General features: G+C 31.9%; 1 protein-coding gene across 5 annotated transcripts in view; it reads right to left on the bottom strand.

The window, feature by feature from the left end:
* Window positions 1-2,314: 2,314 nt before the first annotated feature.
* LOC110997230 (homeotic protein distal-less) overlaps window positions 2,315-16,390 on the bottom strand; it is a 79,750-nt gene continuing 65,674 nt past the window's right edge. The window contains exons 4-8 of one of the 5 annotated variants that reach the window (XM_022265286.2): window positions 6,548-6,677; window positions 6,083-6,270; window positions 5,831-5,908; window positions 3,712-3,848; window positions 2,315-2,608 (exon numbers count right to left, since the gene is read on the bottom strand). In XM_022265286.2, the coding sequence (XP_022120978.1) occupies window positions 2,590-2,608; window positions 3,712-3,848; window positions 5,831-5,908; window positions 6,083-6,270; window positions 6,548-6,677 (552 nt within the window). In that variant the 3' untranslated portion in view covers window positions 2,315-2,589. Of the gene's footprint in view, window positions 3,346-3,711; window positions 3,849-5,830; window positions 5,909-6,082; window positions 6,271-6,520; window positions 6,678-16,390 lie in introns of all 5 variants that reach the window. The other 4 variants (XM_022265283.2, XM_022265282.2, XM_022265285.2 and 1 more) reach the window with 4 other exon arrangements.

A 16,390-nucleotide genomic window follows, 5' to 3' on the forward strand; every position in this document is an offset into this window, starting at 1 on the left:
TGTAATTATGATGTAATTAATCTATCTATAGTTATATGTATATTCTATATTTTACAAAAAATATTTACATTCTTCCCGTAAAGACCCAACTGAAACCAATTCAGTTATTTCAACTAAAATTTACTAAATATTTAACTTTTTTTATTTAAATACTAATAAAATAAATGAATTGATTTTAGTATTAAAGAAAAAGTACATTATTATCGGTTCTCAACAATTTTTGCGCGAAAACAGTGTCTTTGGGCAACATATTTCCACGCGTAAGTATGAGCTCAAGACTAGATTGTAACTTGACATGTTTTTAATATAATACATGTGCCTACATCAAACAGGACAAAATAATGCGTCTTAAGCTCTTAGCTGAGTGGAGACTTAGCGCTAAGTATGTCTCCAGTTTGTCAAAATACAATAACTTTTAGTCATAGTACGCGCTAAGTGATGGAAGCTAAATCTAATTACACTGTTTTAACTGAAATACTGGTCTTTCCTATTTAAAAAGAAAATAAAAATACTGTAGGTATTTGGTTTAAATAACACACAAATAATACAAAAACACAATAATTTTTGCTATTAGGCTTACTCAGCTTTAAGTTGACATGCTGACAACAGCAACATTGTTGCTGACAACAGCAACATTGTTGCTAGTAACAGCAATACCGACTTTTAGTGGGCCCATGTCTTTTTCTATCTTGAAACTTGCTGTCAACAGCAACATTGACTATCAGTTGGCCTATATTTTCTATATTTTAAGATGCCTTTAACAGCAATACCGACTTTCAGTGGGTCTTTTCTATCGTTTAAGTTGCTGTCAACAGCAACATCTTACAATATTAGAATGACACACATATGCAATATATTTTATATCTATCGTATTCCTTTCAGAGTAAATATTTTGACTTTTAGATGTTTGCTAAAACAGCGTAATATTTAGTTACATGTTGCCCAAATAAACTATCGTTCGTATAATTTCACAAAAAAATAGCTTAAAATTATATCACAACAGAATGGTTTCTCTTTCTGTTTCACTAATAAATAAGTCATCTACTAAAACGCAGAGCTCCATTTAAATGTCTAACTGAATACGAAATGTAAAATAATAATATAATCCAACTGTTACTATTATTCATTATTTATTATAGTTGTAATTTATGTAATTTAAGTTTCCTTTATTATGGAATTTCGAATTCTTAAAGATCTGGACTAATATTAGTTTAGTCTGAACAATTTGGTTCTCTATAACTCCCAATATCAACCTCAATAGCCTTATATTCCATTTCTTTATTTCTTTCGTGTAACGGGAAACAAACGGGTAGGAGGCTCAGCCCAATGTTAAGTGATACCCATGACTCGCATTGCAAGAATTAGAACGCTCTTTCTTTAAGCCGGCATTATCGACATCGGCAAGAAAAGGGATCCTTCGGCATTCCTACGTGCAAGCGCACAATGTCGGAAACTATGTCTTGGCATGCTGCAACTGTCTTAGAGACGATCTCGAAGTATCCCGAAGAGGACTCAAAGCTGCCGATGCAGTAGCCTCAAGCTTACCGAAGCGGTATTTGTGTTACTACGATCATAACATGGAAATTTCTACTTTATTGCCGTGATGTTAATGTTTAATATTTTTTATCGCCTAAAATCTTCAGCCGTTCTGATGCTGATAATGAGCGCCGGGCCTAATAGTAATAATAATAATATAATAAGTTAATAGTTGTTGTAATACTAAGTTGAATTAGTAAAATAAAACCAACTTAGTTACTACAACCAGTCTATTGAATGGTACAAAACTTTAGTACAAGTATGGGTAATCGGTATTGGAAGATATGGAGTAGTCCTTTGTAATCTAAATAAAATATTTTTCTAGAACATTCCCTCTCAATGTATTTTGTAAGCTCTGACGTTTTAGTTATCAGACGGATGTTTTAAAGCTTAAAATAGTTTTTCAATTAAAATAAGGTTAACTTTTAAAAATACGTGTGCGTTGTCATTATGACATTTTAGAATTGAAGCGAATTTTGGTCTTCGTGAATTCTCACAACAAACTGAAATAATGCGCATGCGCAATTTCTATAGTTGCAATGTCTGTTGCTTTTAGTACAAATTTTTAGTTTGGACAATTATACATAGGAGACTTGTTTAAGGGCCTACAATTTTAATGTATTTTCCTTATCGTCCAGAAAGTCAAGAATACATATATAGGAATAGATTCTTTATATTAAAAAGAAAGAAATATTCGTCTCAAAAAACTTCTGGCGTTAAAAAAAATATAATAAATAAAAAGTAAATTTAAAAAACATTTGCGGGTAATTTGCAATTTTTTATCAGGGTTTCATTCGAATACCTTCATTTGTCATATTAATTTTTTTTATCGATTACGCAGTAGGCCCATTATGAAGAATTGTCCATTACAAGGTAATTAGCAAGATGCAAATAAAATGGGAATTTATATTAATATGTACATTATTGCACGCCTAATAAAATAATATAAACTATACATTTAAACATTGCCTGTATAAAACGATTACAATGGCATATATTCTGTGGCAATAAGCTTGTTTTCCACTTTTCTCAATTTTCTTTTACCCAACGATGTTAGACCGCAGGCCAGACCCTGTTGACAAATAATTTTTTGAATTAATAATTTGATTATTATACGAATCCCCAATTATTTATTGCTATACCACAAAAGTTATAATTGAATGTGTGCCATTGTAACAGTTTAAACTAAATTAGATTTTAATTAACCATTTTCAATAACTAAGTATAAAAAAAATTCAGCTATATTTACAGAATTAAACCCTGTAAAAATCCGTTCGATAGTCGCTAAGACAAACGAGGGTTTGTCGATTTTAACTAATACAATTGTAAAAAGTTATTGAAATTGATAATTATGTATTTGATGTGACAGTTTAACAATCGCCGTTGTCATGGCAACAGTGAATACTATGTTCTGTGGAATAATGTCACGCCATGGACAAATCGGAAACGAAGCCACTTAATAACAAGAAACTGAGCAACAGAACGGCCTAACAGTCCAAATATTCTATATATTTATAAATATTTGTCTCTTCGAAATTATATCTGTCGTATTGTGTCTATCGCCCAAACCCAATAACCTATCTCAATCTATTTTTCATCTGAGATAGACATCTTAATCCAAATATTTATTAAAGAGTACCAATAACCAATCGACGGATACTTTATATTAATTTGGACTGTTGGTTATGATCTGTATCTCAGCTCAATAAATAGGCCTAAACACTGCTTCAGCTGTCATAGCTTTGTTCATTTGGTCCTAGGAATTGGCTCCTCAACCCCATCCGATGAAATAAGGCTAGGCCATTTTCACTGTAAATAATAATTTGTTTATTATACCTATAATTCGGATTTTATTTTTTAAATACTATACTATTTAAACATTTATTCAAAAGTACTAGTAAAAAAGACTCTATTCATGGTGGAGGCTAAAGCAAGATTATAATTAATTAAATTAAACATCTAAAAATATGACGAATTACATTTTCTGTATTACTTTCAATAATGTATACATAAAATTGTGTTGTTTTTATTATTTTTAGTAAAATAAAAGAAAATCTAGTGATGTTTGTGTATATTAATAAATGGGCGTAAAACATCTAAACTATGACGCTATGGACTACTTCATGATCCATTGGTGAAGCTACTTGGAAAATATACATGTTGCTGAATACTTACGTCAGTAATCCTGGGTTGGCTTCAGGTTGGTACCAGGAGTACTGCGGCACGTAGGGTGGATGCGGCTGCGGCGCCGCCTGATGATGCAAAGCATGTGCGTGCGCACCCTTCATGTCCCATGGACCTCCAGGCGCACCCTGTGTGATCAAATTCATTATTATACTCCAAGTAGACTAGAAGGCTTCTATCTAATAAGACTGGCTATATGCGCGCAACTGTTCTCTAAATTGGGATTTCCGACTCACCGCTGTATGACGTGAGCTTTTTTACCCTGGACTTTTCAAAACCTCACTACAATTAAAATCATTTACTTATTTAAGTACAGCACATCAAATATACATATACCACAGTATATGTTACAAGCAGTAATAGTGCACATGAATTTAGCAAAAAAACATTATACTTTAATTTTAGATTTTAATAGTAGACACATCTTCGTGTTTAATTTATATTATTATTATTAATTACTTAAGATATCATGTGGATCATGGTGTAATAGTTGCAGTACCTTACAAACATCATGTAAAAAAAAACTTGGCGATCAAAAAGAGTGGCGGAGAGTTTATTGCCAGTTCTCCTCTGTTCTACGCCTTTGACTTGAGAACTGGCAGTAAATGTAAAATTAGAAGCAATTAATGTATATTTCTTTTCGTTCATACCTATATGAAGAAATGATTTTCGATATTGACTTTGACTACTGAACCAGTAATTCAGTAGTCGAATAACCTTTTATAAAAATATGATGAACATTTCGTGTTTTTGGTTTTGTAGTGATATCATAGTTTGATTTTTTTCTAAATCTGGAGTAATAACGGAAACCAAGCAAACACCGACTAGGATTGAGTAAAGAATTAGTCTAGCTATTCAAAGGGGAAACGCTGCTAGTATCTTCGGAACCTTGCCTAATGGGACTCCTTTTAATAATATATTTTAGTTATTATATTTAGGTATTATATTAGGAGGGATTGTACTTGAAATGTAAGCATTTAAGATATGAAGCTAAAATACGAGTTGGGATTCGAGAATTATTATATCAAATATCAAAATATGTAAGTTCATAATATAAGTTATTCGAATTGGCTTGTTTGAAATAAAAGCTCCATTCATAGTCAAAGTTTCGTAGTGTTAAACGTATATTTTAAAGTCTGTGGAATAATAGCCACTTGAACTTTTAGGACTAAAGTTAAGTGTCCCCGTCCCACATTTCTAAGTATCCTCAAGTCTTACATTGTAAATTATTCACTGTAAAGCGACAGATTTTTAAAATTTTATTCTATGGAACAATGGATAAACTCTATTGTTTAGTTCTTAAAAGCCACGTTTTCTCTCTTCTTAATAACTTATGAAACGTCTAAACATATCAAAATTGTCTATAACAGATATAAGGTGGTAGATGGTGACAATTTATTTTCTATTTATCAATTTTAAATTATTATTATTGCACTGTAGGTTAGGAATATTATAAATACTGTATATTTAAGTGTTTTTGTATTTAGGTACCTCAAACTTCGAGTTAGAAATATCTATCAAATTTACTTATTATACCTATGAAAACGATTAAACTCTATAACATTTTTGTATGAGTATGGGTGTGGCAAGGGTGAGCCTTGGAGCATTTATCTAAATTAAATTCACGGTATTTATTTCATTTGGAAAAAAGCTACTTTTACCATTAGAAGTATAAAATTAATGAAATTTTGTTAAGTGTATTAAAAATACAATGAGACTTTTACGTCATCATTGTTAAAATGCATGATGTAATGATTTGCTTAAACAAGTAAAATCGTTTAATATGCAGAGGTCTTTTGTAAGGTCAAAAATGCTTAGAAAACTTTCTCTCATCTTATATTTTATGCGTCCATGAAAAGAAAAATCCATTAATTTTAAGGAGTTGTATGTTGTTTTTTATGGAAGAGGGGACAAACGTTAGTTAAATCGCCAATGGACACTCAATGCCAAAGGGTTCCAGAGTGCGAATTGATACACTCTTTTCTTAAAGGATTCAAGTCGAATTGGTTCGGAAATACTTCAATATTCCATTTCGGCCAAAGCAAGAGCTGAGCTATAAAGGCCCTTCACATAACTTCGGGCTGGTTTAAATAGTAATATTTGTACTTACATAACCGACCCTGGGATCCCACGATTGTTGGTGGGGTTTGACATCACAGCTACCGTCCGGCGACCGCCCCGAATTAGGCTAAAACAATATCTTATATAAAGAAGTTGCATTTACTACAAAATGCTTCGAAAGCGTTAAGAATAAGACAATGGAATCAAAAAAATCTAAAAATAATAGGAAACTTTTAATCTTTTTAAACCATATAAATATACTTTTGTAAATAGTGTAGTAAAATTTCAGAAATTCTCTTACATATCCAACCTTTACGTCCCAAGACTGCTGTGGGGGCTGTTTAACGTCCCAAGGAGTCCCCGTTGGAGACAAACCGGGGGACAACTCTGAAACCGGTGTAGAACTGGGCGTGGGACTGTGGGCCTGTGTTGGTCCACTTTGGTACGCTGAAGGAGAGTGCTGGGAGCCACTAGAGCTGCCTCCACCACCTGGGAATGATAAAAAAGATTGTGTAATCAGTATTAAACATGTTTCTTTTAAAATAGCATAGCTTTTTGTATATTGGAAGTTGAAAGCGTGACGAAGCGTGAAGATTTTAAAAGATTTACAAAAGATGGGTCGGTTAACTATATTCAATTAGTTTATCGGAAAAGCCCTTGCAATATGCATTAAATTGTAATTCAAATTAATATAATACAAAAAAAACTAAAAAAGATAAAATAAGTATGGGTAATATACCTTGGAATTTCTTTTCCAAATACTGACCATGTAACAACTGGTTGTTGTTAGGCGGGCTGCCGGGAGGGAGGCCAAGGTTGGGCGGCGGTGCCCCCACTTGGGCGGCTTTCATCATCTTCTTGTATTTGCTTCTTCGGTTTTGGAACCAGATCTTCACCTATTGATAAACAATACATCGTTTAAAAACGGTTCATATCAATGTTATTATGTTAACTTGTTTCTCAACTAATTAGTTTAAAATGCTGAGGAAATAGCACAGTTTACCTATGTATATATTTTTTACATATAAAAGACACGTACTAAACGTACAAAAACGTAATATTATCTTCCTATTGTTTTCTTCCTCCTTCCTCTCTATTTTGGATACATCCAATGTGTTTATTTTATGTTTTCTTTTTAACTTTATTTTTATTGTAAAGATGTATATGTTTTGTTTCCAAATAAATAAATAAATAAACGTTCACAACGAAGTCGTGGCTAACAACAAAAACAATTTACTTGCCATATTTTTTCCTCATAATAATTATTATCAGTGCAAAAATGCCGGATAAGGTCATTGGTAATGACATACAGAAACCTATCATTAGAATAAAATATGTATTGTAACTTAACTATCTTATAAACAGGTTTGATGCCTGATGAAATAATTATTTCGGTCACGTAAAAATGTCGTCTGCATTAACTAATAAGTATCGCAATACAGCGAGGATGCTGCCAGCGCTAAAGGTGTGCCACAAGGACCAAACCTTTCATATTTGTTTTAATTTTAAATTATTATTATTACTATTGGTTAAGAATATTTTAAATACTGTATTTATTTATTATTCTTTATTGCTACATTTATACGTCATTATACAAAGAGAAAATACGATTAGTAGAAATTACGTATACTTTTTAAATCATTGGTGAGATTTAAGAACACAGGTCTTTATAAGCTACTTGTTACAAGTTAAAGCAATATTTAAAGGTGTTAGATGGGAATTTTGTTTGTAAAGGCTGAATTTTCACCTCTCACGCATAGGGTAAGCCATAAGCTTGGGCGGAGCTTCGGTGAATAGTGATGTGCTGTGTCAATCTAGTTATCGATTGTTTTATAGAGTTGTCTATGTGCAGACATGGATGGAACAGGTTTAAAAAACGCATTAATAAACTTTATCGTTTATATAAAATATCTTAAATATTTAAAACATTTACACAAATACAAAATCGTAAGGCATTAGAAAAATAGGGTACAGTAATATTTCTAGTTCCAAGATTTTTTTTTCGATTCCAATACACCAATTTACTGAAACTCACTTGCGCTTCGTTACTGTTAACTTGTTGCAAATATTTTAACAGTGAAATAATAAAAATAATACTTAATTTTAATTAACAACAACCTTGATCGGCAAAAAATTGAGCCTCTCCTAAATACTTAATTGATGAACTGTATTTATTGCGTTTTTAATTATTAATGTAAATAATCGGTGCACTTCAAAAGTGGCACGTTAGCACGGACGCTTTGGCCGTACTTAAAATAATAATTAAGATAATTAATGCGTCGTCAGAAACATTCAATGGGTCGGGTAAGGCGCGATGATAGTCGTTACAAAATAAACTCCATATTAACGAAACAAAAACGTGATAAAAATAACAATTCAAGCAAGATTCACGGTGATAATTATATGTTATGTAAGGCTAACTAGTTGTGCGGTATTTTAATCAATGGGTATGAATTTCACGTACATATATTATGTTTATTTAAAAACGTGACAGTCTGTAAACATGAACTCGTAAAGGACGAACGAAAATGGTCAAGTTGTTTTAAGTATTATAATGGGCAAGAATTAAAAAATACGGGGACAACTTAAAGTGAGAACTTTACCAATTATACATACATGCAATGTGATTTGAGTCAGAGATTTGAGAAGCAAAAACATGTATTTCCTTAATAAAATTATTAATAATCATTATTTCATACTTCATTCATTAGTCTGGAAATAAAAATAAAAAATTGATAACAGCTACCGAAATATAATTAATTACTGTTTACATTATTATAAAATCCAGTTATTTTTGTATCGAAATGACATAATGAAGTAATTAAGTGCTCATGAAATAAAGATATTGATATTGATTTGAAAATCAATGGTTTATGATTTAGCCCGAACTTAACTATTTATAAATCTGAAGTTTTAAGGTTTTAAATTGAAATAATCAATACTACTTGAGAGTAGTATTGATTATTTGATCCAGGATGAGTCCTGGAGGTAGCAAGGGATCCAGCTTTGGCACCAGGAGGCGGTCACATAGTCAAGTCAAGAACTTATACGTTTGTAACCATACAAAGTAATTATATTCTATTAAATATTGAAGGTTATATCAAATCTGGATGGTGTATAATTTTGTTCAATTAGTGGTCCACCTTAGTCCTGAAACCCCTAGATCTACCGTTGGGAGATAGTAGGGTCAATCCCCTTTCTATATTCGCATTTAACATCTGCTCGTACGAAATAAAACACCTTCAGAATACCATAAAGCCAAAAATTCATCAGCGTGTGTCAGGCACACCAGGTCACCTAATTGCCTATTAGACTGACAAATTATCATGAAATAGATACAGAAATCTGAAGCCCAGTTCTAAAAAGGTTGTAGCGCCACTGATTTTTTTATATGAAATATTTGCTGGTAATCGCAAAAAGTATTAACTATTTAACTTATTTATCTTTGGGTTTTTGTAAGGGTCATACATATATTTCAGGAGTTATTAATTCTAACAGATATTCAGAGTACATAGTAATCTTAGCTTACATAGCAATAATAATTCAATTCTTAAAAAGCCGGCAACGCACTCGCGAGCCCTATGGCATTGAGAGTGTCCATGGGCGGCTGTATTTTCCCCCAGTTCCATAATATCTTAAATCGGCCTGGGAGATAGTACTAAACTTTTTAAATTTTTTTAAACAATTACGTGCCAGAAGTTCTATCATAAGGCCATTCGGGAATGTTTTGAAATTAAGAATTTATCGACATTAAACTAGCGCATCACTAGTTTGACCCCACCCCTATTACGCGGGTCAACGCGTTAACCTCCCCAACACGCTATTGGTATTCTATATTATATTACCTTACTCCAATTCGATTAATTTTAGTGGTTAAAGAACCATGTTACCAAACTTTCTACAATACAATATTTGTTGTATAGTAAATGGGGAACCACGCGCTTGTTATGTATATATGTAAATATATAATATGTAGTTTTAGTTAGTGTTAGTAGGTAATTATTAATTAACAAAACATTATGTTAACTATGTAAACTATGCTAGTAAAACAAAAATCTCGAGAATTTAAATTGCGTGGTCAAAAATTATGGCAGCTCAAAGAGCAGGTATTTGTATAAGTTCAGGAGGCAAGCAGGCAACTTAACTTTAAGGGTATCCCGCCCATGGACACAACAGAAAGAGGTTTGCTAGAGTGAAGTGCGAAGATATATATGTTAATATTATTTCATACGAAATCAGAATTAAAGTAAAACCTACAATGACTTATCGAATTCAAAAAATATTCAATAGTTATGAAATTTCCAAAATTTGGAAAATGACTGACGGAAATGCTTTTTGTTACTAGTGAAACAATTACAAATTCCGAAAATAAATTCAAAATAAAAAGTCCCCGAGTTCCCACCGTTTCGTCAGCGGTCGGCGGTATGCAATGACATACCTTCGCGGGCATTCGGGCGCGGCGAGCTCAAAGAAGATAGAACGCATAGCACCGGGAACCGCGAATACAGCTATTCGGACACTTGGGACCGCGTTATGCTGTACTGAGGAAGGGCAATGTACTATTTAAATAGACAACAACGTTGAACCAGAGATAAAAAATAGACCTAAATAGTTTATGGACTATTTGAATAAGATTTAAATCGATGTAACGTTCTTTTCGGTCTTAAATGAAACATTTATTCGTGGGTTACATTTAATACAATTGGGAAATAATAAGGGGGGGGGGGGGGGAATGAACTTGTATGGAAATTATCACGATCCCCTTGTAATTACAAAAATAGGCTTTAACAAAAGTATATCCGTCTCTTTTATCGCAACGTATAAAAGTATGATAAATAAGGCGTAGCTTTCATAATGTACTTGGGTGAATAACAAACATTTTCGATATCATATATTCGTATTTAAATTCATAAAACGTTCTGATAAATTAAATAGGTATGTTAAAATGCAGGAATCCTGTAATTAATACAAACATTTCTTTTAAGGTAACATTGCAACAATGTATATAAATGAAAATGTCAATCTTCAATGCTTTTTTTGTTTATATCTCTTTATTAATACTTAACTGTTACGAGTATTGAGTAGTTTTTTCATATTTATTAAAAACTAGTTGTCTACGATTTTTTTCCTCTCCTTTATAGTAGCTATACATATTGAACATTTTGCTATCCTGACAGACACTGTTCGCTTTTAGGCAACAAAAGTCTAAGTACTCAAATTTTCTTTCTTTTTTCACCTAGAACATGGCTGTCTCCAGTCGTCTTCGAGTTTTGCTTATAATTTTGCGATTTATTTATATTTGCGACTAAGATTTTGGTAATAACAATCTTACTCGTTCTATCGGTGATTTTTTTTAATTGGTTGGTTATGTTTATTATAAATACAGAAATATAAATTTATACCTTTGGTAATATTAGTACAGACAAGTACTTTGTTCTGTTACAAATAAATACTATTTTTTGTATATTTTATCTAAAATGTAATTTTGTTCAAAAATATTATGTATTTTCATCGTAAAGAAAAGCTTCTTAACCATTTTTTTTTAATTTTCCAGTGTTTTCCGGACAAAATCCGTTGAAATTTGCGTTTGTGTTATCCAAAGACAATATAATCTGCCTAATGTCAGATGGAATATTCACACGTTCTATATTCAAATGACTCAGTCACGTCAAAATTATCACAGCTCAATTTGTGAATGGCGAATTGAATAATTAATCACAATTTATTAATATTAATATGTGCTCGATCGTGCATTGCACTGTTCTTTGATTTTTTGTAGAAAAAACAGTAGCTACAAAACTGCATGCCACGGACAGTGAGTGGCATGGAGTTGATTTTTTAAATCTAACGTATTATTATGGGACATTATAGCGCTGTAATCTTAGTTGAATATTTATTAATATCCATTATAAACTATAGATTATTACTACAGATAAGTTATGAATAAAATTATGAATTAATAAGCTAGAATTTTTATCGCTTTTTAAATAAAAATAATATTAACATGATCTAAAAAAACAAGATAACAGTTACTACAAAAACAACTTTATAACCATAGATAAAAAAGATCATCGACAACCATCAATTGTCTATGCTAATGCCTCACGTGACTGCATCTTGTAAAAAGTATCTTACGTATTAATTTTCTTGGGTGTGGCTATTTCCTTCTGATACACCCCTTTCCTGTTTTCTCATGAGAATTATTGGAAAATCATTGTAACGATGTAGAACACACTAATAGAGTTGGTTTAAATTGCACCTAACCTAGAAGAGTAGCGTTGGCCTATTGACTGAAGTATGCTCATCTTAAGCTTGTGGTTATCCGGTTACCACCACTGGGAGGCTGAGCACCAAACATTATAGCTTGTACGGCGAAGTGAGTCATTGACAGCGTTTAGGACATCTATATTAACCTCATCATTTAGCAAGGCTTCGTTTTGTTGATAATAATATTTGTGTGTGTGAAACCCTATTTGTGAGATGACCTCAACCATATTTTCTTTTCTTGTTCCCACACCACCTTTCTGAATTCCTTACAATTACTAAATATTCCGTTTCCGACTAAGATCTCCTGCCTTTTATCCTTTATTGTATTATAATTAGCAAGTAAATTAAATTATCTTCCTTCATAATCAATAATAAAATTAACATTTAATATTTACATAATATTATGTTTTAACTAGCTTATCCATTTGTTTCCTTTTGATGTGTTTCTTTTTCTTGCGTGTTTTCCTACCTTTTACTTGAGACTGGTATAAAGTTTGTAACTATTGGCAACAATTAAAAAAACGTCATTGACAAAGAACATGGCTCAGACAGAACAATTTACGGCGTGTGTCAGACATGTAAGGTTGACCACTCACCTGCCTAGTAAGAAAACAAATGATCAATACATATAGAAATCTGAGGCCCAGATCTAACTTTATATAAATATTAACTAATAAGTAAACACACAGATTTTAATCCATGTAAATCGTATTTTTAAATCTCATTGATGTTATAATTAGCATATCGATAAAGTTGACGCTGTCAAGTGTTCTAGATAACGAGCTGTCGATATTTATATGCAACGCGATGCAAACATTGATATAAATATGCATGAATTAGTACGGTACAGATTATATACAGATCATATTCTAGTTGCTACCATGATTTTGTCCGCGTGGAGCCTTTTACGCTGTTGAAGAAATAGATCTATCGGAGTAGGTAATATTAATTTAATTGCAATTGTAAATGAAATAGTTTAGAAGATACTAAAAAATTTCCAAAGGCTGGGGACGAACAGTAAAACTATATTGTCAAGTATCGTTCATTTAAAAAAAATATTGAATAAATATCAAATGGGTTCTTCTGAAACTTAAAACAAGTATTTTTTAGACCGAAAACTTTGAATTTATATGGTCCCAGTAGATTGCCTTGCGTTACCGCATAGGTATTCTGAGCTTGACATCTTTTGAATCCTTTTGAGCTTATTTTTTTTTTCAGTGCTTTCGCCAAGAACAACACCACCAAAAGCCTCGTTGCCAGAATATTATTCATGTTTTACATATACATATGATGTAACGTCTTTTTACATACAAATATTATACTTTCTTTCACTGAAAGTCCCAGAAGATATTAATAATATTAATAATTTAGTTGAAATCTCCATGTATTTGTATCTCTTGACACAAATACGTCAAACGGCCTCTCGCGCTTACTCGAGTCCACGCGAATTTGTCTTGCGATTTTATTATTTGCTCACGCTTTAGGTTTGCAAAATTATACTAATCCGGCGCTACAACTCTAAATGGGTCATGGCCACCATTCTTTGAACACGGTATTTCCTTTTTTATTCCATAGACAAGTGAGGCCGTCCTCACGATGTTTTTCTTCACTGTAATAGCCAGTGTTAAATGACTGCGGATCAAACCTACGGATTTTTTTTAAATTTCATTAGATTTTTTAATTTACGAAATATATTACTATACTATAATATTTAAAAAAAAACAATTTTTTATTTATATAATATGAACGCAACAAGAAATAGTAACTGATTAAATTATGCGAAATTTATTTTACTTTTTCAAGTCTGTCAATGAAGACATTATTTCCTTACAAATAAAGTCGCCAGCTACAATGTAACATCTTACAGAAATGTCTATAAATTATTCATTAATAAATCAATAGTGTAAAATAATTGACAAGTTATCGAGATTTTTCAAACCACTATTCATTGCTAATCTTAATGTATCGATGTCGATGTTTTTTTCGAACGGAGCGTCACTAATAGCTGCAATGCGATGTCTTAGATTGATTTATAAGGTTTAATTTAATTACAGTAATTGAGCGAGGAAAATATTTGTATTTCAATGGACTTTTCTCTTAATTGATCCGAAATAACTAAAATTATAAAGCAAGAATTGTGTCATGGTTCCTTTGACTGCAATTTATCCTGTCCATGAGAAGATTTCCTAATACTTTAGACTGTCCAAAATTGGTTTTTAGATAAAACGTATTGAACTAGTTTATTTAAAACAAATTTCAAAGATATTTACAGATTTATATACATAAAAACCGTCGACTCTAGTCTCAGATACGGGGCAAACGATGTTTTCTTTACCATATTAATTATACTATATAATAGAGAGTGCAATTTTCATCACTGAGGACCTAGTTAGAACCCTGGCTGTCACCAATCTTCCTTTGTGCTTTAACATTCGCTCGAACCGGCTCATCTGAAACCTGTGTCAACCACAGCAGGCAAGCACCTACTTACATATTAGATTGACTAATGATCATGGAATAGATACAGGAAACCAAACCTTAAAAGGTTGCAGCGCCAATCATTTCAATTAAAAATTGCAGACATATTGTCAAACACAGTTACAAAATCGTCGTCTATGATAGTCTCGTCTGTATCAGCAGTTTAATTAAACAGGTGTAACGATACAAAGGGTTTAGAGGGAACTGGTAGGATAACCTGCTTTTTTCGAATCGCAACACGCGCAAGTTTAGAATTTCACAAATCTCGCGCAGTAATACGAATCGAGTTTCGAATGGTACAAAAACGCTGGGCCTTTTTGCGATTGTAGGTGAAAGACCGCTCACATCTCGCAAAATGTCTTTATGCTCGCCGACAAAGTTTTATATGCGATGCGCGGGCATGCGCCTTTTTCCTGTTATCGATAAAAACATTTGATGTGCCACATCACTAGTTTCGCTTTTGACACATTTATTTCGCTCATAGATTTTTCTGAGTTTATACTTGTCTATATGTATGTATGCATGTTACACTGTCCCTTTCTGTTAAATGGTGTTTACGCTTTGATGAAGAGAGATAGATAAATAAATTTTAGTATTTATGGGCATAAGTTTTAACATTAATATGTACTGTATTTTTATAATACTCAAAGACAAAGACCCGCTCAAAGACTTTTAAATAAGAGATAATCAGATACGCTATTTAGCGAAATGAAGTAATAATACAATGAATATGTATTACGATGAAAAAATTTGATGAAATTGCCTTGACGCGGTATACGCGAAGTTTGTATGAATTATTCAGAATTCAGTTGTTTACACACTGTATTTGACTGTATTTGAGACTGTATATATGTGGATATACACCTTAATTCAACGATAAGGTATATCGGACATCAAATTACACATGCAACGTTGAATCATCAATTTTTAAGAAAGAACTATTATTACTATTATAGACGAAATTGTCAATAACCACAAATTACTAGTATTTTTTTTATTTCTTGTAGCAATTATATTTAGAAAAAATTTCATATATTGTAACATATACTTTAAATATAATATTATGTATGATGTGGTAAACTGCAATAAATATATAACGTGCTAGTAACTAGAGCTAGTAGATGGTGCTAGTAGCTATAGTTAGTAGTGCTAGAGGTGTTGGTACAGCATTGCTTTCTGGACGCAATATATTGACTCATATCATAGAGAAGTTATAGTTACTTCTCTATGATATGAGTCAATATATGTGAGTCAATATATGTCGCTATGTATGAGAAACCCCAAATTCCTGGTAATTTTTTTTTTGTTACCCCGAAAAAATTTCATATAAAATATACTGTCATAATATGTCATACATATTGTCGTTTCTACCAATACAATTACATGTACAATGCGTGGAGATACATTAACAGTATTTTTTATTAATGACTGTTTGTTATATTACCAAGTTATATTTTGGCAAAAATAAGTTGTGAATTTCTTTGTATGGACAGATAAACTATGTAAATTAATTTATGCCTAGGCCTCAAGTTGTCTGGCGACATCGACTTTTGGTATGGGCACACAAGACACAATGTATGGAAGTAACGAACTACATATATACAGAGACATTTTTAAATGTCCGCTCAACTGACCAAGTCTTCTTCACTTAATTTCCTATACTGTAAGAAATAGTAAGCATTTTAAATGTTTTTTTCTATGTATGTATTGTTTTGTGTGTGATATAAATGTTAATTAGAGTAATCTGTGTTGTGGCTTTTTTTAATAAGCAGTATAATCGTCTGTGGTCAAACATGTTTTATATAACAGTGTATGTAAAGAAAGAAAATTCACAGATTCATTAGTTCAAGGACCTGTATCAATT

Source organism: Pieris rapae, chromosome 15, assembly GCF_905147795.1.
Source record: "Pieris rapae chromosome 15, ilPieRapa1.1, whole genome shotgun sequence".
In the NCBI taxonomy this organism is placed as follows: domain Eukaryota; kingdom Metazoa; phylum Arthropoda; class Insecta; order Lepidoptera; family Pieridae; genus Pieris; species Pieris rapae.